The 25,287-nt window shown below is 37.8% G+C and overlaps 1 protein-coding gene across 2 annotated transcripts in view; it reads left to right on the top strand.

The window, feature by feature from the left end:
- The window catches only part of SLC9A9 (solute carrier family 9 member A9), a 179,008-nt gene that overhangs the window by 25,036 nt on the left and 128,685 nt on the right, over nucleotides 1-25,287 (top strand). For both annotated transcript variants that reach the window (XM_042042172.1, XM_042042171.1), the window contains exons 5-6: nucleotides 13,098-13,213; nucleotides 21,238-21,343. In XM_042042172.1, coding sequence (XP_041898106.1) covers nucleotides 13,098-13,213; nucleotides 21,238-21,343 — 222 coding nt within the window. The remainder of the gene's footprint in view (nucleotides 1-13,097; nucleotides 13,214-21,237; nucleotides 21,344-25,287) is intronic.

Raw genomic sequence — 25,287 nt, 5'->3', positions numbered from 1 at the left:
CATTGTGTTACAAGGACAAAAACGTTCCACAACAGCCAGGACAGATGGCTGAAGGCTGGCAACACATTTCAGAGCAGTGCCACACCTCTGTGTTATCAAACCTGGGTTTATTTGCAAACCTCCTTATCTTTGATATTTTAATTATAGTGCTACTCTTGGGGATACTCTTGTTGCACAAAAACATCATATTGAATTTTTTTTTAGGGCCTCATTATGACAAAAAAACTGGGAAACATGATCCAGATGCAAACTAAAAACTGAACAATCCAAAGAATACAAACTATGTAATTTAATAAAGATCTTGTTTAAGGACTTATTATTTATCTTTTTCTAGCTTTTTAACATGTTGGGGATAGAAACACTGCTATATTATTCAGCAAATATCCCTGCTGGAATACTTTCTTCTTGCCACAGTGATACTATGTAAGCCGTGCTATCTCAAGGGAATGTGTAACACTGCAGTGCCAAGATGCTGTGCTGAGGTATATGTGCCTTCATACTTCCTTTCCTGCAGGGTTTTCTGCCTCTAAAAAGATGTCTGAGTTGCTTTCTCACACTTCTTTGATCTGTTTGATCATTATAGTCTAACCCATTCTTAATTTCCTCTTGCTGGCCCGTTTTGAAAGCCTCATGTATGATTTCCAGTTGACAAAATTGCCATTGGGATGCCCTTGCTTTCCCTTTAGCGTTGATCATCATCACTCACGAACAGATGCTGGGGAGGCAGATGATCTTTCAAATGTAGCAAGGAAGACTAGGAGGAGAATGCCTGGAGGCAGATGCAAGTACTCAGAAGGGTGTAGTCACACACAGTGGCGTTAGCTTGCTTCGGGGAGGGAGGGGAGCGAGAGCTGAACATCAAAGTGCAATGGAAATGTAAAATCCTTAGTGCTGTGATTCCTCCTTTCATCTGTGCTTTTTCTCCTGGCAAGGTGTTGCAGGCAGTTCTGCTTTCTATGCCACCGAATAGACTCAAGCTTCAGTGAATGTAAATGGAGCCCCTGGACCAGTTTTTTATCCTTCAGAAGTTCTAACACTCTCTGAAATTAATTTGAGATTGGATATTTTCAATCAGCAAAAGCAGCTACAAACAGTTGTTCTAGAACAAACAAGGCACAGGTATTCTTCAGGCTCAAGCTGCAACAAGATGGGGAACAGCAGGAAAATTGGGAATAATCCATCCTAGGGGACACTTTAGGCTGGTTCAAGCCGTACTCTGCGGGGTGGTGACAGACTGGCATCTGGGACTGAAGCTTTGGTGCAGGATCCTGCCTATCCATGGATGCCGTGTCTCACCCCAAATAGAAGGTGGCAAATACAGGCTCACTGTGCTGGGGGCTTCCCCCAGCCTGGGTTCCACAGCCAGGCCAGGCCAGGATCCCACAGGCACTGCCCACCCTGGGGCTCCCTCAGCCTGCGTGTGGAATCCAGATGTGTCCCCTGACCTCTGGTTCTGGTGCTGTTGCTCGGCTGCAGCCAGTTCTGCTGTGCTCACTCAGGTACCAGAGCAAACATCAGCATCCTTGTCCCCTTGTTCAGCCTAAGTGAGTGGTGCCTCCAGTTTGGGGATGTGAGTAAATCTGTAACATCTCTGTCAGTGCTCCCAGAGAACAGTGATTTTGTACACAAGAGATTGCCGTGAAAAAAAAAAAAGGCTGTGTGTATTAAAAACCCCTAAGACATAATATGAAAAGTATAATACAAAGTTAACACAGCAAGAATTCTGAACTGAAGGAAGGAGAGATTTTAAGACCAATTGTTAAAGTTTTGTCAAGAAATTCCAGAAATATTTACTAACTTAATTACCTGGAGCTATACCAACAGGCAGCCTAAAACAATGCTTACTTATTTCTGAAGCACTCCTAAGTTTTGTGAATAGTCACAATTTTTTTTCCATCTGTGAAGGCCTGGCCTGATTTAAGGACTTCTCTAATTTGACATGAGCAGTATCTGATGAACTGAGGTTCAACCTACAGAAAAAAACTGCTGCTGGCAACCATTTTGAGTAATCATTTGTCCATATGAGATTAAAGGGGAAAAAAAATATTTCTGCAACTTACAGCTTACAGTGAGATCTAAATAGACACTCTGTTAAACTGTTCTTGTGTCAGGCTGACCCTGCTGACCCACCAAAGCTCTGTCCCTGCCCTCCTCAGCTGGACAGGGGAGAGAAAATACAGTGAAAAGCTCTTGGGTCAAGATAAGGGCGGGGAGAGATCACTCACCAGTGACTTTCATGGGCAAAAGAGACACAGCTTGAGGAAATTAGTTTAACTTATTACCAATCAAATCAGAATGGGATACTGAGAAATAAATACAAATCTTAAAAAAATCCCTTCTCTTTTTCCCCAGCTTAACCAGTCACACGTTCACTCCCTCCTCCCTATGGCTGCACAGGGGGACAGGGAATGGGGGTGGTGGTCAGTTCATCACACCTTGTCTCTGCTGCTCCTTCCCCCTCGGGGGAGGATTCCTCAGACTCTTCCCCTGCTCCAGCACAGGCTTCCCATGGGGTCACAGCCTCCTTCAGGCACATCTACCTGCTCTGCCATGGGGTCTTCCAGGGACTGCAGGTGGATCTCTGCTCCCCCATGAACTTCCATGGGCTGCAGGGGCACAGCTGCCTCACTGCGGGCTGCAGGGGAATCTCAGCTCCAGCACCTGGAGCATCTCCTGCCCCTCTTTCCTTGACCCTGCTGTCTGCAGGGCTGTTTCTCTCACATATCCTCACTCCTGTCTCCATCTGTGCAGGTTTTATGCCCCTACTGAAATAGCTCATCCCAGAGATGCTGCCACCGCTGCCAATGGGCTCAGCCTCGGCCAGCAGCAGGTCTGTCTCAAGAGCCTATTGGCATTGGCTCCATCAGACACAGGAGAAGCTTCCAGCAGCTTCTCACACCCCTTTAAGCCACCCCTTTAGCCCCCTTCACTACCAAAACCCCACCACCAAACCCAATAGAGTGTTAAACGAATTTGGCTACAGCTGCTCTATAAAATCAATCCCAAAAGTGACTGTAGCTCATAGTAAGAATGCTTAGTGATGTTGGTGTCCTCCCAATGAGGGAATGTACTTCAGTCTTGCTCATTTAAGAATATAATCTTTCTCTGATCTTTGAAGTGATGAAATGAAGACGTAGATCATGGAGGCACAGAAATTAGACCAGTAAAAGGGCTATTAGACTGTAGAGCTCATTATTCCACCCCTAAAAGGCTACTTTGCAGTTCATTCTTGGGTGTTTTGTCCAGTACACCTAAAAACCTGGAAGCATGGGAAGAATGAAGGAGCAATTCTAGTGTGCAGAAATGTCAGTCCTTTTCTCTCTGCTTTGATCCAGCTATAGGATGAAGCAAAGCAGTAATTGCTGCCATTATAGAGAACAAATCTATTTGCATTTCCAAAGTGCTTCAGCTCTAGCTGTGAATGCCTAATCAGTCCTATTGCTGGAAAAATATTTTCCAGCCTCTTGTCAAATCTATGTCTGATTGCAGTGCATTACTGCAAAGCCACTTCACCCATGTCCTTGCCCACATCACTAGAGGGCTGTGTGAGAATTTCTGAAGCCAGCGCTGGTGTGTAGGAAACAATACAGCAGCGTCTGTCAGTGTTCAGTAACTGAGCCTCTAACAGAACCCTGCCCAGCATAACAAGCAAAGGTGTTTGTGTTTCTAGAATGGTAAACCCCTAAATAACGGGCGTGTAAAGATCCCCTTACGCACTTTTGTAGGAATAGTAACATTTACCCCAAAGTCCATGCAAGCCTTAGCCATGATAATTACATTGCATTTTCCTCACCCAGACTTCCCCAGCAGTTTTGGCTGTAGGCTGTTTCTCATTCCCTGTTCTGCATGCTTTATCAGAGTGATAAGCACTATCGAGCTACTGCTACATCCTGATGCAAACGTAGCTGCACAGTGTGACACATATTTGGATATTTACCCTGAATCCCAATGAGTTGCACCTGCTTTTCTACTAATCAGTAGTTTTGTTCTACCTTCACAAACCCTGAAAGTTTAAGGACAGTTTAAGCTTAGTATGCAGTTCTCAGGACTGATATAGCTGCTCTGTTTCAATCACTCAGCACAGAAGTGTTTCTATTTAATTTGATATGCACGTGAGTAGACAAAAATCATTTGTCCCATGATGGTTTTACATACACATTTAAGAATTTTATCTCCTGTAATCCACTGTCACTATGTTAGAGCTGTTCCAAAGTCAAAATAATTTATATAAATATCTCAATCTTTTCTCATCAAAACTATTCATTTTTCATGTATTTACAAAGTAAATTTTCCATGAGAAAGCAGCCAGCACCTCACAACTGCATTTCCATTTCATGAATTTAATTATTCTTTTGCCTCACCCAGGAAACATTTAAGGCAATTTTCCACTTAATCATTTCAACTAAAAGCTACAGCAGTAGCTTTGGGTTTAAAGACTGTCAAATCTCATCCTGTGGAATGGGAAACTTCGTTAAACAAGACACAACAATCATGAAAGACCCTGTAATGGGAACAGCATGTCCTGTAACTGGGCATGTGCACTCGTTAGTTAGAGAAGTGACCTCCCTGAGATGCACCAAATCAGTCTGTCCTAGAGATGGTACTTTCACAAACTGTTCAGGAATGCTGTGGGAAAACTTTCTTTTATACATCCAACTTATGCCTGTGTAAGTCTCCTTATCAGATCCCAGTGCTAGAAAAATAAAATACATTTACTTAGAAGGTCGTTCTGCCTTCAGGGGAAAGGAAATGAAAACCTAGACAGGGAGTGAAGCAGATCTTGACACATCTGTATATTTATGCTAGAGGTTCCATCATATATCCTACAGGATCCTATAGGTTTATATCCTAAACCCCAGAAGGAATAAGAAATAACTTCCACCTACTGCCTTCTGCTAGCAATAGCTAACCAAATTTTTTGACAATTCCTAAGCTTAAATGGGATCTGTCCTTGGCTGTTGTCAGTGAGAAGCATGAATACAGGATAAAGCCACAGAACATACGCGTGCTGCTGTGTGGGTGGGCTTTGTGCAGTGTGAACTATAGTAAAAGAAGGGAAAAAAAGAATTCTACATGGGGCTTTTTACATGGTTAAAGCCTGTGAGGATCCCCCTTATATGTCCAGATCTGACAGAAAGCAGCTTGCACTCTGAATATCTAGAACTCAGTAGCAGGGACAGGATGTTGTCATTGGCATTGTCATTCACTACCTTGAACTTGTCCAGTTGCTTGGAACATACCTAAAAGCAGAGGATTAGGGAATGACTTCTCTTGTCCACCCCTCACACTCTCCACAAACAGCAATTGCCTAACATTCCACGTGTTTGTTTATTAGGAGTCTTTGCCCCAAGGTATTTACTGTGAAAATGCTGCACCTCTTGAGGCTGAAGGTAGGTATTTTTGGCAACAAATGTGGCAGAAATTTTTGGGACCTTTTAGGCCAGTCACTGCCATAAAGCCTGAGGCTGCCTAAGCAGCAGGGACTGGAATATAGAAACATAGAAGCATAAGTTGTCGTACTTCCATCTTGTTGCCCAAATTCACTCTTCCCCCATTAACAGTGCTGCACAGGTCTTTGCCATAGACGTTTTGAGGCATCAGCGAGGAGAAAGTCAAATCTTCTGCACATCATTCTTATTATCATAATTAGCCATAATTAAAGAACAGATACATACTTGATGCACTTTGATATAAAAATAACAAAACTACAATGAAGAAATGGCTGTGTACTATGGAGAAGAAGCAACACCACTGTGTGAAGGAGCTGACTGAAGTATTTGTGTTCTACTGGCACTGAATCTGTGGGATCCAGGAGCATAGTCTGGTGGGGAAGATGCAGCTCCCACAAGACAGCAGACTCCTCCTCTATAGGACAATGATACTTGTCAAACTCATTATTACAGCTTCAGAAGCCACAAACATATTAAATCAGAGGGTTTTAAAATAAAAATACAGTAGCACAATAGGGGGCTTCTCAGGGACCCTGCTGCTATATTTAATGTTTTAAAAACCATTTCTATCTAGCACACCAGTTAAGGATAACTGTATAAGCAGGGGATAACCTGCTTGCCAGAAGTTAAATGTTTCAAAGCTCATGTCCTTCTGATTCATTCTGAATCATATCACCACAAATACTTTCACCCTGAGAAGTTATTTCTTGGCTTGGAAGCTTCCTATTTCTGAAAGACAGTAGTTTCATGTCACTTTAGGCCTATCTGCATGCCTGTCCATCAGTTAATTTTTACTTCTTTTCCAACAAAAACCCCAATGAGCATCATTGCACATTAATGCTCTTAATCCCTAGAAACAGGAGCTAGCCTGGACACAAGAAATTTTATCACTCTCCTCCATCTTTGTTCATTGGAGGAAGGATTCTGTTTAAAAGCAAACCCAAACTTAAAATGTTTGTTAAAGTTTGGATATGTTTCTTTTCCTGTCTATACACTTAGAGGAATTCTCACATTTCCAGAGGTCTAAATTTTGGATTTCAATTACTAAGGCACAAGACTGATCCATATCCCGAGAGGTAACCACACCCTAGTTTAGAAATGTGGAAGTTTGGTATTTTAAAGCTGGTTGATATTCTAAAGTGCCCCTTCTTTCTAAGGGAGACTGAACCAAACCCAGGTAAGTACCTGGAAACTCTCAAGCCTTGGCAATATCCCTGTCTATCCTAAACACAATTAACTTTTTCATCAAACAATACATTTTACATTTGAAAACTGCACTAACTTAAATATCTATTGAGGGTACCTGGCAATCTTCATTTATAGTGCAGGTATGAATTCCTCTTTTCTTTGTTCTTGAGCTATTTGTACCACTCTTTGACTGAGCTAATCCAATAAAAATGTTAAACTTGTTTCAAACATGTTTCTTTATAGTTCATTTCATGCCCTATTTTACAGCAGGTTATTCCCTAATCTCATTTACATTATTCTGAAATCACAAACTGATCATAATTACCTTTTAATGATAATACAAGTTCATTTAAAGGGAACATCAGGTGCTCCAGTGAAAACCTACTGTGGCGGTTCCTTGCAAATGAGATCATGAGGTTTATGTATTTTGATATGAAATACTAAATGAAAAGATTTTCTTGTTTTCTATGTTAAATTAAATATTTACTTGGTATTTTCAAACGTGGGGCAAAAGTGTTGTTGTTTCAGAATCTTTGGAGGAGTTCATTCTGAAATTTAGAGAATAGCTGAATTATTCATTAATTAGTTCAGCATGAATAATAACCAGAAGCATGACTCTCTCTTCAACATAGATTGATAGCAGGTTAGGATCCAGCAATGTTTCTATACTTGGAGAGGGAATTAAAATCATTATTGGCTCTAATTTCCTTGACTCAAAATACTTTTCTTCTGAATTTCTGCTGAATCAGACTTGTTTTTTTCCTTTAATCACTCAGATCTGAGAGATTTGAGGACTTTCCACAGACAGGTCTTTTATACTAACATTCTTGACTGTCCTGGAAACTATTTCTGAAAGTAGGATTTTTCTGTCATATGGAGTTCTGAAGAAAACTCATAGAGAAGTTTTTTTGACACACGGAACGTTCTTGAGGTTGAAAAGAAAAAATTATCCTCATATATCCCTCTGTCAATATAATAATAAGGTGATACACAGTGATATTAAATGCTGGCACATTTGAACCTTCAAAGGTGAAGAAAAGAGATACAAAGTTTTGTTCTGGGTCCATAGCTAATCTGTCACACTTAATGCTATCAGATGTGGCTAAAGCCATGGATTTAGCAGAGTCTTTAATATTAAAGTCAGACATTTATATTGATAATGGGATAGGATTAGGGGTCTCAACTTTTCAGAATACAAAGCATCCACTCAGCTGAGAACTAGAGACAAACTTCTCGTATTGGAGGCAATTTTACGAGCTGCAACAGCTCATAATGTCTAAACATTTAGACAAGACTAAATTTTTCAGAATACTGACTTCTTGTAGGTAAAGAAAGAACCTTGCAGGTTAAGATTGCTAGAATTATGATAATCATTGAAGTATTTCATTGGTGAAGTGAATTCATTGCTGACTGACTGAATGAGCCAATTAACCAGTGAACCCAATTTACCCGACCCCTGACTGACTCTGTGTGTTAGTTCAGGATGAGACAACAGTTGTGTAATCTGAGAACTCTGAGTTATTGACATTTAATTACATTGGTTTTAACTCCTGTAGATAATACAATCACTGTCTTATTTTCTCTCTGTAAACGGGGTATTTTCAGTCCTTTTTTTTCATAATGAAAGTCCCTTGGTGTCACTAATATTTTCCTTAGAATTCCATCATCTTCTGCAAAACAGTGATTTTGGAATTTCTAAAATAATTTTCATTATTGTATCTGAAAAATCTTATGTTTGATTTCTCTAGATTTATTTTTACTGTCATGAGGATGTGTGTCTCAAAATATGTGTGTAAGACTGTCAGTAATTCATTAACTCTTTGAGGTTCTCTCAATTTTTAACACTAAAATAAATCTTGAGGTAATGTTTAAATTTGAGTAGTGCAATAAAATATTAAGTGGCACTATGATTTGGACACAGTACAGTTGACTTTTTTTCATGGCTCATTTACCCAAGTAATTATTACATTTTACTCAGCACTCAAAGATCAAGTGCAGGTTTTTCATTGCAGAGGTTCCTGTTGTTAGGTATATGATGTGTAATGGCTCTAATTTAAGTGGAGATCAGGGATCCTGAAGCTGTGTTATACTCATTAGAGAAATATTAAAAATACATTAAATTATCTGGGGCAGTTGTGAGTGGTGGTGAATAGATTTGTATGTCTGTGATGCAAACTGTTGTAAAACTCTAATACAGTAAGACCTCTTTGAAAGTCAGTCAGAAAAAAGAGATAAGAGATTTAAAAAAAAAATCCAAACCATGAAATACCTTTTATTGACAGATTCCAGCAAAGATTGGTGACCTCAACTAACTTTTCATCTCATCTATGTTCACACCTTACCCCCTTTTATTCACTCCTTACTTTTGCTACACTGTTAGTATTTACCAGCAAAATCTACAATTGTGTCTTGAAATTTTGAACCTGGGCAAAATGGGTTTTTTGCATTTTAAAGGAAAGCATCTCTATATTTCAATAGATATTTCCCATGGTTGAATGTACTACAGAGGACTATATTCTTTACTTTCATGAGGAAAAATCCATAGGAGATATTTTTAATTAAGCAAAGGCTCAGACACTGAGGCCTTCTGCATAGTCTCGTTCAAGCCAGTCCTAAAGCATCAAACACAAATATTGTTGGTCTTCCCTTAAATGAAACAACAGGGAATGACAGCCCTGCAATTTTGAAGCCTCTCTCAGATTTCTTCACTTTTTCAATTACCAGTCGCCCCCAAATTGACTGATATAGAAACCTGGGCTGCATTTTTTATTTACTTTCAATACCTGTTTGCTTGATTGAACGCCTCTGAACAGCCTTCACTTTCCCAAACCTCCAGTAGCACAGGACTGTCTGAGGAGCCAAGCTACCTACAGAGCCATGGTTACTAAAACGCAGCCTTTCTTTCCCTGTCTCTGAGGTGCAGAGTGTGTTTCTCTCCATTTAGTCTTCCCATCCCAGCTTCTGATGTAAGAAGCAAACAGAAGATGATCTGTGACTAATAAAATCTCGATGGAAGATCTTTTGCACTGCCCATTGGGAAAAGCCCAGCAAAGGCCCTTTGCACCTCCCCAGAGCACAGCAGGGCTCACTGGAGCTGTTTGTCAGATCTGGTGATGCTAAAGCTTTGTGAGAGCTAAAGCTGTGCAGTTCTAATGCTCAGCTGTTGGAGAGTCACTGTGCCCAGGTAACAGAGGATGCAGTGAATTTGTAAAGTCAGGTTCTTTTCTGATCTCTGTTATTTCTATAGCCAGAGGGGTTTTCTTCTTGTGTGATTTATACAGAATAACTTTAGGTAATGCTACTATTGCTTTATTGTTATCTAACACACTTCAGTGAGGTTTTCTCCTACTTTGATTAGTAAGAAAATGTTTTTTTGGAGAAATGCCCAAGATTGTACCCGTTCTAGTGACAAAACTAATTTAAAAGATGACTAAAAGAAGGAAGTAGTAGCACATAGAGCAATTTGAAATAATGGATCACTACAGCCAGAACATTTGATGTGAAGAATTCTATTGTATGGAAAAAGTTATGGAAATATATTGATACGGTAGAAATAGAAAAATCAAAATAAAGGAATGAGTTTTTAATTTTCATCTCTACTATTTTTTTCAGCATATATTTTAAATTCTGACAAGTGACTTCTTTATTTCTATTATGGTATCAGTCAATCACTGTTATTTCATATACAAGCAAGAATAAAATAATCTACTTTTCCTATTGTTGGCTTATTAATATCATTATTCCTTGTGAAAAAGAAGAAATGTGAAGGAAGAAATTTTTTTCACCTTTTACTTGTATGATTACAATCTGGAGCTATGTTCAACTGGCTTCAAGCTACAAGATAATCATGTCTAGATAGGGTAAGATTCTTTAGGGAGTTAGACTATGAGATAAAAAATTCTCTGCAGCCTAGAAAACATATTTGGCAAGAAAGACTTAAATTACAAGTATTTTCTATGCTACACAGCATAACTGCACAAACACTTTAAATCTGGAATTATGCTTTTAAAACCTTTAACACAATAAAGACCCATAGTGAGATTCAGCAGTGATAATGCAATGAATAACAAAGCTGAAGAAAATACAACTGCAGATAAAATCATCAGGCAGATGGGGCTGTCTGTGTTGAGGATACAGGGCATGTGTGTGTGCACTGTGTATCTTCACTTAGCAGGTTCTGTTACATTCTCTTTATGTCCCCTACAGCTTTAATTTAAGAGTAGAGTCTTTTAGAACTGGTAGCTTTTCCCAGTTTAGTTAGCATGAGAGCATGCAGTTACTTTTCAAAGCAGTATCCTATAAACCAACCTGGCAATATATATTTATTGCCATAATTTTTTCAGTTTGCTCTATTGCAGAGGGATGGGTGCTGCGATGCCAGGTCCTGCAGGCTGAAGATGTGGCTGGGATTTTTAGGAGACAAAGATCAGCACAGATTTCTTACCTGACTACACTATGGGGGCACATTTTTACCACAAGAGATTTGAAGGATTTATTTTGATTTGTATTTGTCTCATCTCACATGTACCTAAGGTACCTTATGCACTGTCACCTTGTCCCCCTTTCTGCACTGTTCATGCATATACAGCCGCTCTCAACAGGTCTTTTGGACACCCCTGCTGTCTCACATTCCCAGGAGTGCTGGTCTCGGGCTGGTTTTTACCAGGTGCCTTTAGGACTTTGGGAGTATGGTTGCCTTTTGCTGTATGATTACGTGTCAGGTGTGCTGCTTACTACGTGTAACATGGCCTTTCTCAGCCACCCATAGGACTAAAACTCTTGCCAGGCATTCAGCCTTCCTGTCTTGAAGACTCTGGTAACTTTTCCCTTCCCAGTGTGTGTGACTACTTAAAATGCTTCTGTCCTTTGCACCTTTCCTGCAGCCTCCCTGTTCTGCATCAGACATACCCCACTTTCTCCACTCTAAAACTACAAATTCTCTCTCTTCTACTAGCATTATGCTGAAGAGAGGTTTTGCTATTTAGAGCTTTCTGACAAGCTTCCTAAAAACCCCCAAAGCAATTTCACTGTCTCTTTTCAGATCCCTTAAAACCAGATGCTGCTAAAGGAAACTCCTGCAAAAAAAATAAGCTTCTGTTGAGCTGCATCTAAAGCTCTTCCTGAGCATTTAGAAAGTTTTGTGTGTAGTAATTACTCTGTAAAAGCCTTAGGAGATGGCTCTCCTTTTTCCCCTCTACATGTAAACAGCAGCTAGTTCAAGAATGTCCGAGAAGCTTTCCTAGAGAGCAGCTTTATAAACAAACTCTCTGGAACCTGCCAGCAGTACACAGACAGCCAGTGTGCTTTCCAAACTCCTTTCCTCAATGCATAGCAGAACTGTGGTAGTAAAAGAAATGGACCCTTTACAAATGGAGACCCTTCCCCCCCCACTTTTTGACACCAACAAGCTTCAAAATTCAGCCCAGCTTCAAAAATATAAAGACAACCCAATGTTCAGAATAATTAAAACCTTGAAGAGTTTTTGTTCTGGTTCTTCAGTGTCTGTTATTTACTTTTGTTAGTTTTGTCAGTTTAAAGAGGTTTTTTGTATTGTTGTGCTGAGATTTTGTGTGGTTTACTTGCCAGTTCATACTGGAAATTACCGTAGTTAAAAGTTCAGTTTCCCAGAAGATTCTTACTTCAGCAAGTCAAATATTTATTTGGTGTCTCTTCTACTGTGTAATGACAGCATTCTATGTAGCATTTTTTAGAGATGAGGTACTTTGTAAGTGCCAGACTTGCATAATCTAGAAAATTCTGAATTCTCATGTATTTCATTACATTACTGTTTTTCTCTTTTCCTGCTGAAGTGGTAAAATACTTGCTCTAGCTTGATGGGCTCCTCCCCAGATTTAAAAAAAAAAAGAACTTTGGGTGTAGAAAATGTCAGGTCTCCTGCAGCAAAGCTAATCTCGGTCTTATTCTTCTGTTTTCTTACTTTATTAATGTTCCAAATCTATGACTTTCTTGCCTCCCTGTCACTGTGAGTTGTTAAATATACCCATTTAGAGACCTTATGTGGAACTTTGAGTGCTGCTAACATTTAAAAGCTGATAGAACAAAATAATTCATTTAGAAATACAGAGCAACCCACAGAGCTGATAGTAGAACTGCCTTTGTTTAAATGTTCTACATTAGACAAATTAGTCTTAATAATGTCTCCTTAAGCTTACCTTATCTTTCCTTTTGAAAAATAAACAGCCCAAACCATTGTTCTCTGCTAACAGCAGATGGCAATTACTTAAAAAATCTTTGATTTGGAATTTTCTCTGACATTTTATACAATATTTGACAGTTGAACAGGAAATGGAATTTCTGTATGATACCAGTTTATGTTCAGTATTCATGTTGTACATTCACTGAAAGAAGCTGAAGAGAATAAGAACCTGTTTAATACTGTAAATTAAACATAAGTATTAAATACGCTGTCTGATGCCAGTCTTATCTTTGCCCTGACAGGTTGATAATGTACGGCTTTGTGAAGGCCATGGTACACATAGGCCAATTAAAGCAATGGGAATTCCACTTCACTGACTGTTTATTTTTTGGATCGCTGATGTCTGCCACAGATCCAGGTAACCATTTCAAATGAGTTACTTTTTCACTTCTTTCAGAAGAGTAAATAAGAATTTTATATGCCATAGAAATGTTCAAAGTCTCTGCTCTTGGTTTTTTCTTTCCTTATCTGTTAAATATCTGATATTCTGATAATCATAAATCAAATCAGCTCCAGAGGACCCTTGTGGGTTTTTAATAATTGGTTTTTCCTAGATTTAGCTCACAAATTTTATAATTGAGGTTGCTGAAAAGATTTGGAATATGTTCTCCAATCTTCAGGACACCACCTGTTGATTGCTGATATGAGAGCTGCTGTAAGCTGGAGCCTCACAGATAATAACTACAACCTCACATCCACGTGTGACCTAACCCAGTTTAAAGATATGGGGAATGGAGCATTCAGATTTGGCCATATAAATACTGTTTATAAGGTATCAGTGACAATTTGAGCAAAGTGTTCATGATAAATACAACTCTAAAAAACCAGATACCAAGAAATTGGCTCAAATTTGCAGATGTGAGATTTAAAGCCTAAAGTTACAGTAAATGGCAAAGTCTGGGAAGCAAACTCAGTCAATTTTGGAATCACAGAATTACAGAATCATTCAGATTTGGAGGGATGTCTGGAGGTCTTCTAGTCCAATCTTCTAATTAAAACAGGCTAATCTCAAACTTGGTCTAGGTTTCATAGATTTGTCCAGGTTTTGTTATGTTGAAAATGTTAATAAGAGTACTCAGATATTAAAAGGAAAGTATTGCTATTTGCAACTGTGGGAATACAGTAAAGGAGAAGGCGAACAGAAGATTTTTTTTTTATATGTTATCTACTAAGACAAAGTACAAAAATTGTGCAAGGGTACATTGGAATTTTGCAAAAATTTCAGTTGAGCTGTTGAAGGAAATGGAACAGAAAACATTTTGTGATGCATGTGAGATGCTGCATTAGTGTTAAAAAACTACCCTAGAGAAGCTTGTTCAAGAAAATTAGGAATAAAGCTTTCAAATTTCTCGCTTTTAAAAGAAATGAGAAAAAGCAATATTGTTCTACAAACTTTTTACAGTCTTTAAATGAACTCTCAGTATCTAACAAAAGATTTTGGGCTTGTGATTTATCATTCTGATGGTTTAAAAGTACGGTCTAAAACAATTTATTTCCACAAAACCAGTTGTTGCAAGATTACTGTAAAAGCTGCATCAAATTGCTATTCTCAAATTAATCCAAGCATCCAATATGCTGCCACTTCTCAGATCACCCAGCTACATTAGTAAGATTCAGCACATGATTGGAGCCTATCCTCAGAGCAAGAGAAAAACACAGAAGTTGGAAGCACAAGGAAAACCTAGGAAAATACTCTTATGGAATAAAAGCATCCTTTCAATTTCCAAGTATATTTCTTGATAGTGGTAAGAATAGGCCTTTGCAGCTGGCTTAGTTTCTTTTCCTGTTTTCCAGACTATTTAGTTTCACAAATGTTGACTTATGACGAGTAATGTGTAAGTGCACTGATTTTGATTATAAGAGTATTATAAGGGTATTAAATCACCACTGATTAATCTGGAACAATCACGAGAAAGGAAAAAAACCCAACAAAATAAACAAAACAGAAGCACCTCTTGCACTGTAGGAATAAGCTACAAGGATTACTTTTCCCAGAGTTTTAAACAGGCTTAAAAAGCTAAAGCTGCAGGTGGGAAAACTATTTTTAGTGTGACAAACTGTCATTGATTAATATTGTTTCTAATTACTCGTCTGCTTATATAGTGTCTCTGCACGTCCAATAGCTTTTAATGTTCAGTCTTGCTCCCTCTGCTATCAATTCACAATATTATAAGCCGTTTCATGTGTTCACTAATCTTATCCATAAATTTCAACCCTTCAAAGACTTAAGAGAATTTTGAATTAAGTTTTTCATTAATTAAATTGTTGACACTGCTGAAAATATTTCATTGTGTTGTAGGATTTGCTAGTGAATTATAATCTCAAGTATGTAAAGAGCTCACTGGCATTCCAAAATCAGTTAAAATATGGCACCCTAGAGGACTGATACATATCAGGGCATAAAATAATCAGTATAAAGATTTTATCTGTGATATCTAGGGTTCATTTTGGGGTTTTTAAAGAAATCTTTAGTAAAATGTTGTTAGTGTTATCAACAATAAATTAGTCTTAAGATGAAATAAATTCCTGTCAGATTTGCTACATGATTTTTCATTTAATTCTTCACTGTGTAGGATTATAAAATCATTTCAAAAAGAGATTTAATTTCCCTTGGCTGTGGAAAGCAATTAAGTCTCAAAAGATGCTAAAAACTGATCTGTTGACTTGACAGAAGTTGGTTTGATTGAGCTCCTTATTTGAATTAGTAAAGATGACTGGTAGATGTTTACGTGTTAAATAAAGACTTTTACTGTCAGGGCAGTAAACAAACATATACCTGCTACATTTTTCTAGTATTATTAAGAAGATGGAAATAATGTCATAGCACTCTGCAGGTTTTAGTTCTGAAGGTTATCTGAAGATTTTTTATCTAGATAATTTTGCATAAAAATAATTCAGAAGAATTGTTCTTATATGCTTTGTGTTCTCTTACATAAAAAACTAGCACTTGAGCTAAGATTAAGAAATTAATTTATGATTGGATATACTTGGGACTGTGTTTTGCATTATAGGCTGTGATCCTTAAATATCAACCGTACTTTCTGATGCCTCAAAAAACTTTCATGTCTCTAGAGAGGAAAGTTAGAAACTTCAGGGACAAAATAAGGTTACTCTCAACCAAATAATTCGTCTTACAGAGAATGTCTCCTTCAAATAATTTATCATTTCCAGTAGAGAAAGTTTCTCATTTTAAGACTTCAGGTGAAAGGTTAAATTTTAAGAAACAGAATTTTAAAATTCCCAAATTATCCCTTGGTTATTCTTGGTTTAAAACATGAGACCAGTATTTACATTTTTCTTTATTCTGATCAATAGGTATCATTTATCACATCATCAAGGAAATCATATCTTCTTATTGTTTCATCTGCATAAAACAGCACAGATTTCCCTGTTTCACTGTTGAATGGTTTCCTTGTGTTAGTATTAGGTTTTGATTTCTAATGTACCCTGACTCTGGGAGTGTTTTGGTGTGAGCCCTTCAAAGGGGACAGAGAAGTTCCTCCCTATGTTCTCATGCGTGTGTCACGCCTCAAGAGCAGCAGAGTGAGTGAGGAAAAGGTGCTGGTGTGGAGCCCCCAGATCTCAGTCCCTGCCCATCAGAGACCTGCAAAGTGAAACTGCAGATAAGGGAATTGTGGCCCAGCTGTCCCCTGTGATTGACAGGCAGCCGCAGCAACGAGCCTGGGTTCAGGGTGCCTGTGGCTGTAATGGAAAAATGAACAGAACAGACCTGGCACAGGGATGTAACGATCAGACCTCTGCCCCAGCCACCAAAAACACGGGAACCGTACAATTCTGGCAGTCTCCAAGGCTGCTATTATTAACATGTTTGGGGCAACGACCTTCCCATCCAAAGACATTTCACATACCTTTAGCCCTTCCTTCTTTTTCTTTTTTTTTCCTAATTTTTGACATTTCAAGTATAGAAAACCGATTTACCTTCACAGGGCTTGCTGAAGCACAGCTATTTCTGAGCTATGTGAACTCCCTTACCTTTGGTCACATTGACAATCACAAGGCTCTTCCCTATTTGAAGTTACTATGGTTACAGCTGAACTGGAGCTGTGGGTTGCACTGCTCTTGTTATTGATAAAATTGGATATTTATCAGAAAGAGCAGTTTCTTTTTCTCATAAAATCAAAGGATTTTGCATTAGGAATCATAATGTATAAATACAAGATAATGCATTTCAAATACTGGTTATGTAAGACCATTTATAAATGTGTTTTTAATTAAAATATGTGTCTGCTTTCTTCTTATTCACCACTGAAATAATCTGTGAGTGCTGTGACTTATTAATAGGGAAAGTCTATAATTCGAATTGAAATATTTATTTTTAGATAAAGTCAATAGGAAATAAAAGATTAATTTTATTTTCTTCCCATTTGATACTGCCCTCCTAAAACAATTTAGGCCCATGAGCTATGAAAGATATTAATAGTTCTAGTCAGAAGACTAAGGTACAATAATACCAGTACTTTATTTATTAATTATTTTATTAATTTATTTTTTGAGTTTCCTCATTCTTTTAAAAGTAACAGCAAAGTAGCATTGAATACAGTTAGCATGGGGATTGTTGTAGTTTGATGATATTTCAGTTATATATACTTTTTACAGGGATCTATAACAAGCCAGTTTGTTTCTACATTTGCCAAAAGATACCATTCACAAACCAGCTCCACAGACACTTCTAATGACTTGGGTACAACTGAAATCATGTTGGGCTTAGCATGTGACAGATGTTACCTCAGTGCATGAAGTCAAGGAAGAAGTGAATCAGACTTCTGTTGGCATAAATACTGTGAAAATCTTAGATGCCTCACTATTTCCTGCTTCCCATCACCAAATTTTTAACTGAAGTTCACAGCCCTTTCTGAGTGAGCAGCTCTGGTACATTTTATTTCTATCTGTGTCCGTTTTCTACTGCCACAGAAGGTGTAAGTGCTCCCCCAAAGACCTGTCCTTCCAGCCAGTTCTTTACCTATCTCTATTTCTGTCCTCATATGCTTGCATTGAAATAAGAGATGCTGTGTACTTTAATGAGAAGTAGTTTGGTATTTTTATAATACATATTGTATCTAATGAATATACAACTATTTGAGTAGTTACCACGCACAAAGCAGGCCCTACTTACTGTTCCTCAGCAGTGCCTCCAGAAAGCCAGAGGCCGAGCTGACTGCAGTGCAGCATCTACGGTCTTTACTTAAATATCAAAGTTCTCACAGACTAGGTATGTTTCTGTGGTATAGAATTATTTTTAAATTATTTCCCTTGAGTTTTAAAGTCATCCATTAGACAAAACACGATGTGACTTCGTTGGACATGACTGCTCCTAGAGCATTATTCTATCAAGAGGTAACTTAAATTAACTTTCTTCCATAGCAGAGTATCACATCCCTTTTAATGTGTCCATTCTGACCTATGCCCAGCGATTCTCATAATTAATGAAGGCAAATGTGATCATGGGGAAATGACTAGAAACTGGTGGTCAAAACAAGGTGAAAATGTTTCCTTGAGCTCTTAAAACACAGTGGATGTGCTAAAGATCCTGCAGTTCTCTGTTCTTATGCAGATTCTATTCATCATTTTCATTAATGAATTGGCTAGCGCAACAGAGGGTGTTTCTTTATTGTACAATATTCTGCTGAAAGGAGATTGCAAACACTTTGAAAGACATGATCAGAACTCAATATGATTCCTGTAATGATTTAAAATAGACAAGAATAAATGCTACACTTAAAGCATCTTCATAGATAGCAGATAAGTGAGCATTCACTTCTGAAAACAATTTCAAGTTTACAACATATGAAAATGAGTCAAAAGTACCAATACATAACAAAAAAAAAAAGGAAAACGATTTATTAACATGTTCTACACCATTTTTTTCATTCTATTTCCTGACAGCTAGTGTCAACTACATTACTGGGATCTGATTTTAGGCACTGTATTTCAGGAAAGATATGAGCTGATTAGAGGGCAAGAAAACACTAAATGGAGGAGATTGAAAGAAGTGAGTCATTTTAGGGAGGAGATGTCTGAAATGAGTCTTTGAATAGATAAAATGCTGCTGGAAAGAAAATCGGAATAAATATGACAAATTATTCGTCGCTCATTAGGCTAGGAATGGAAATTACAGACTTGAAGAGCAGGAGGGGAGATTTGGGTTAGACATGATTCAGGAGTAACTGCATTTATAAATTGTATGAATACTGAAGAGAGAGTTAGACTCCCTTGGGATTTGTGGAACCAGCATCATTTCAGTTCTTTAAAAACAAATCAAAGAAATATCTGTCAGCAGTGGAAGATCCAATAACCTCCCCTGGAAATGGGGAAAAATTTGAAATGGAAGATACTTTCTGAGAATTGGGTGAACTGAGGAGTTTCTCCCAAAAGAGGCAATTGATGCATTACTGTGTTGCTTGCTTTATTATTTTGCTTTCATTTGAAAATATTTTAAGTAATATTTTTGAGGTAGAGTTGGAAGAGAAAGCAAGAAGAGAAAGTTGTTTACCTAGGAGGCAAGAGGAAGGAGAGGAATGTTTAGGCATCTGTCTAATTGGCTTGGCCTGCTACCCACACACCCCAGCAGTACATTGGACTTTGATTACTGTTTTCTTTTTCTTCTATCATTATCACAGGGACTATTAATGAAAGCCCAAACTAATTAGCTAATAAGCAAAAGCTGAAAGTGGCAAATAGGTTTAGAAAACAAGTCTGTTTTTATGCCAATGACATTAGAGAGCAGGAGACTAAACTGAGTCCACATTTAGCATATTAAGTCAGCATTGCTAATCAGGCAAAAAACATGAATATAGATGTTGGTGAACCAAGAAAATATCTTTTGTCAATAAAGCTTCTGCCTACACCTTTGAGCTATTCTGGGGAAAGAGCTCTTTTCCTAGTTTAAATTATAACTGCAGTGGGAGTAGATGGGTGAGGTTACCAGGATGGTTAAATATAACTAGCTACTTTAAATATAGCTATATCAGCAAATGTTCAGCTACACACATCTCCTAAATTGTCATCTGTAGAATAACACTTCCAAAATTCTTCAGAGATAACACATCAACAGAGATCACTTTGACATAAAATCTCACAGGAGAACTGAGAATCTATTTTGGGTTTATAAACTGATTTTGAGATTACATAGATATTTAAGTACCATTTAGAAAATCTTAGCAGTAACACTTTCAAAGTTCCAAGAAATGTTATTAAGAGAAAGCATAATCAGCTGGTCATGCTTTTGTGTGAATTATCAGCAGTCATGTGAATGTAAAAGTATATAATTTTCATTTCTAAAATGTCAGATGTGAACATGACATCCTAGAGACACTCCTAGTCTTTGGGATTCCTGGGCTATGAGGACTGAGTCAATTGGACAATTATGTACTAGAATGAGTACCAGTGAAGCAGTGAGTTGCCATGTAACTTTTTACCAGACAAGTAATTGGGGGTCTTTACATTAAATTCTGCTTGAAAAGAGAAAGCTCTGCTTTGTCCATGCAAAGAGAAAATAATAATAAGAATTAGAATAATACACACACAGAACAGAGACAGCCTTCTTCAGCTGGAGTTTATGAAGTGCAAGATAGACCACAGGAAGGACTGTGATCCCCTGTCTGCAGGGAAGGAAACTGAGGCACAAAACAGATAAGGGCTAAGGACTTAATTACCTGAATATGAACCAAATGTCTAAATGCTCCTGGGGATGTGTATCTAAATGATTTGCTCACTTTCAATTTAAATTCAACACACTCATTTTTTTCTATTTCACTGGTAAACTGAAAATCAAATATAGGATTTGACTCAGGGAGAAGGAAGGAACTTAAACTACTGATATGCTGAAGGAACCTTAGAATGGGTTACAGGTGTCAGATATCCTGGTCTGTGTCAGAGGCTCCATGGCTACCCATGAGCTACATCCAAGCTGAGCATGGGTCAGGACAGGGTGGTTACAATGCATGTTCCTAAGTGACCGTGTATAACAGATGGATAAGTGTTATTCCATCCTTCTTAAAACAGGTAAACCCTTACTCATCACACACAAAATCCACAGCAAAACCAAAGTCTTTTCAGCACCCTTATTCCCCTGTGGTCACAAGATCACAGTGCTTGCGAAACACGCTGTGACATTTTCATTTATGTAAGATTCTCTGTGTGAGAGGGAAAGCTTCTTCCCACCTCAGCTGAAGCACCAAAACTCATAGACTTGATGAATGTAAGGATCTTATATATTCCAGTTGATCTTTTTAACTCATTTTTATCCACTTAGCCAATATATACGACTAGGTTTGTCAAAACCAACATTCTAACGATGCTTTATTTCTTGAACTGCCAGAGGAATATGAAAACAACAACTCACTTTGCTTTCTTTCCATACAGTGACAGTCCTTGCTATTTTCCATGAGCTGAATGTGGATACAGATTTATACACACTCCTGTTTGGAGAGAGTGTCCTAAATGATGCTGTGGCTATCGTGCTGACACAGTAAGTTACACCCACCTCCATTCTTTACTTGGGGAGATAATTAAAGCTTTAATCACTGATATCATTCTCACTGATATAGTTTGTTCAGGTACAGCTATACCATTTGAAGGTTTTGTTACAAAGATGTAGTTTTAGAATTTTTCTTGGTTTGTTAAACACTAGAATTCCAATATTGTTAATAGCAACTGTATATCCAGAATGCAATTTTAGTTCATGTTCTTCAACCCAGAAATCAGTATATTCTGTAAAATGGTAAACTTAATTTATTATGATTTCTTTTCTCATCTTAACAAGGTATATTGAAAAAATAATGCTAAATGAGCCCCTAGGACATAGGACAACTATAAAACTCAGGACAGTTCTTTTTATTTTTGCAAACTATTATTTTCCAAGAGTAAAACCACAGTGATACACAGTATCTGTTTCTCTGCTTCTGTCTACAGAAGCTGGCAGAGCTTCAGCTGGTAATGTTATCTTAAATTTATGTATAGCTTTTTTATTCTCAGGAATCCCCAAACAGATCATAAATGATGGACCAAAATCACACAAGTATGTGCTGTCCTAAAAACACAGATGCTAAGTACATGATTAACGGGATCTCAAGTTTACTCCACTCTACATGTATTATATGCTTCCTGGAGCTTTGCTAGAAATACAAATAATCCTCTCAGATAATCTTAAAAGTAACAGAACTGCAAAATCAAATTCAGTTCTCCATGATGCTTGAAGATGCTTCACAGTAAGCCTCAATTCAGTGCCAAGTTTCTCCTTAAAACATGGTCCCTTGAACTAGGGTTTATCCTATCCTTCAGAAAAAAAACTTTTAAAGAGTTTACAGTAGTTTAAAAACGAGCTTAATATTTTGTCTGTAGCCCTATGGAGTGTCAACTTATAATAATTGAATTGCAAAAAAACCTCCCAAATTTGTTTCAGGATACAAAAAAACCCAGTATTCTTATTTATCATTCTCCATTACCAGTCTAGTAACCTGCACCTACACTAAACTCGTCCCACTGTTTTCAGAGCAAGAGCAATATTTTCAAGTGTCTGAGCACAGACGTTCATGATAAGATACAGCATGGAAGTCACATCCAGGGACTGGGGCTGGAATGTGTCATTTAGGAGAGCATCTGGTACATCAGATAATAAAATGCACAAAAGGAAAACTAAGCAAAGACCAGACAACTCGGTAGAGAGAACAGACAGAAAAGCATTGAAGCAGCTATTAGAATTGGAAGGAAGCATGTAGGTGGCAATAAGTCTGAGATTTTTATCTCTCTCCCTTGTCATTGTTTAATAACATCCCAGACATTTTCAGCTCATTTAGACTCTTCATCTGATAGTGCAAGGTTCCCAAACGAGGAACAGTAAGGCTCCAAGCAATTCAATGTTTTAAGTCTCTCTAGTTTTCAGTCACCCTGATGCCAAAGCACACGGATCTCCCAAAGGAGCAACTCAACTGAGAACAAATCTAAAAAGTCCCATCAGATTCCAGTTCTGTCAGTATTCCAGTACATGATTCATGATTTTCTACTGTTCCCAGTACTCAAGTCTAGGTTATGCACCTCAGCCTATCTCCTTCTCATGTTTTCTTTGCTGTACATGGGAGATTACAAATCTTTACTATAGAATCTCTTGTCACTGGAAAACTGACGTATTTTTTTTGTATATTCACTGTGATTGATTCTTTGATTTCTACAGTCATTTGTAGAGACTGAAGAAAATACATGGCACCATGAGTTTCATATTTCGTTACTCTCTGGCTTAAATAATCAGCTTCTGCACAAATGCAATGCTTCTTCAACCCAATATAATCTTCCTGTAGCATTTTAAGTAAAGATATACTGTTAATAATGTCAACTTCAGGTCATTAACACCCTACTAAACCAACTTGAGTTTAAATGAAGAAAATTGTTTTTCTATCACTGCAAAAGAACAGCTATTTTTTTTCCTGTAACCCATACCATTCTTGTGTGCAAACACAACATGTTCATAATTACAGCAATAGAAGTCTATTTTAAAAGGTGTGAGAATAATGTTTACAGATCTGGAAAAGCAATAGTAAGTAATTTAGTACACTGCATAATGAGAACCAGAAAAACAGAATCTGAAAATACACATTGTCTTTCATTATCTAACAGAATAAATGAGATTATGTCTGCAGGAGTGACTCACTGCAGGAGAGGCAGGAAGAGAAAAGAGAGAAGGCCCTTATGGCTGGAGGTGGCAATTTGGCAAGGTGAAGGCAGTATGGCTGTCTGCCAACAAGGGCTTAGATTGATCTCTCTCCTTTCTTTCAGCTTCTCCCTCCAATCTCTCTTTTTCCTGTGCTGTTTTCATTTAGTTTAAGAAGGACAGAAGCAGGACCAGCTACCCCTGCATTTTTCCTGTGGATTTAGCAGTTCGCACGAGCTCTGTGTTTCTGCAAGAGTGTGTACAGACAGTGGCCAATTGCCCTCAGAAAATACTAATCAAGGACACAAGTTCTCTGGGCCAGTTTAACAACTCTCCTCTGGCTATCCTGCCACACCAAACACCTGGGTGTTTGTGATAATTGCAAGATTTCATTTATAGTGTGCTATTTTAAGATAATCTGTGCAGGAGGGATCAGTGTGACTCAAATTGACAGCCGTGGCTGCAGGAAGGCTGACAAGATGTTGTGCATCTGGGAGAGCTCACACACACAAGAGCCTCTCTAAGCAAGGGCACTGGAGATGGAATGGGGTTTTTCTTCTATAGGAATCACTTCCAGAGTTCCTTACAACTTTTCATTATTAGGATAAAATTCTCCTTTTAATAAAAATTTGTGAGAATTCTCACAGAAAATAAACATCAATTCAAAGTATTTAAGAAAAATGATAACAGAGCCTTACTTATTAGATTACTAAACATGTCTGCTTTTAGCCAGAAAAACCTATATGACTAGCTATCCACAAATATTTCATACATACTTTGTTTTCCAGAATACTGACTGAGGAAAATCCTGGTAAAAGTAGTTTCATGGTTCCTCTAAAATATTTCCAGGATGAACATCTACCAACTCAAGTCATAGTACATCTTCTTCGCTCAAAAAATACTTTCATTCTATTCTAGTTATACCTTATACAAGTTAATATCACGCTCAAACCATTCTTTCTTGGCAGAAGCTTCTATAGGGCTTTCAAAAATAACATGGCAAAGGTAACTAATTTATTGAAAGGGTAACAAATTTATTGAAAAACAGTATCAATTTCCAGGGGAAATAACTCAGAAGAGTTCAGCTCAGTTTGTGCTGAGCACCCTCTAAGGTTGTCTTTTCTCGGACAGTGATTCCTACAATTATCTTAGGCAGACAAGAGAATTCCTTCTGACACACAGTGATGATTCTTACTGGTAGGCACAGTCATCATATTACTAATTTTAATACAGTTGAGATCTTTTCAAAATAAACTCTTCTGATATAATGGCACTCAATTTGAAAATGAATAAGAATCTTTAAACCTTTCTGGTTCTAGGTATTTGTTTACCTGTATTGTTTTTATTTCAGCAGTTTTAATTCTGTTATTTTGTCATTGAACTTGAAGGTAGCATACACAAGAGAGAAATGTAATCAGAGGCTGAAGAAACAGATATTTGACAAACCTCAAATGCAGTTACAAATATTCAGTCTCTATTTCACGTGGTCATCGGCCCGGTGAGGTAACTGTGCGTTATCTACAAGCGTTACTTCCCTACTTTTCACAATTTCTAATTGTTATTCCTTGTGTATTATATATTAAAACCAGCAGTTCTGCAAAGGACAAGAACAGATATTGCAACTATGCTGCTGAATAATTAAGTTAGGAGCTGGGAATTGCGGGAAATAATAATGGCATTGAAAGTTATGATGGGTGTCTCCTTGAAGCATATCTCAGTAGATGTGAAGCTCCCTCTAGGATTATATTTTTCTTCTTTCTTTTGTCATG

This window comes from Corvus kubaryi, unplaced genomic scaffold, assembly GCF_017639235.1.
Source record: "Corvus kubaryi isolate FWS band 111438036 unplaced genomic scaffold, C.kubaryi_AGA036_p1.0 37397, whole genome shotgun sequence".
In the NCBI taxonomy this organism is placed as follows: domain Eukaryota; kingdom Metazoa; phylum Chordata; class Aves; order Passeriformes; family Corvidae; genus Corvus; species Corvus kubaryi.
The sequence above is the reverse complement of the archived record's forward strand: the minus strand, read 5'-3'. Positions and strand labels throughout refer to the sequence as shown.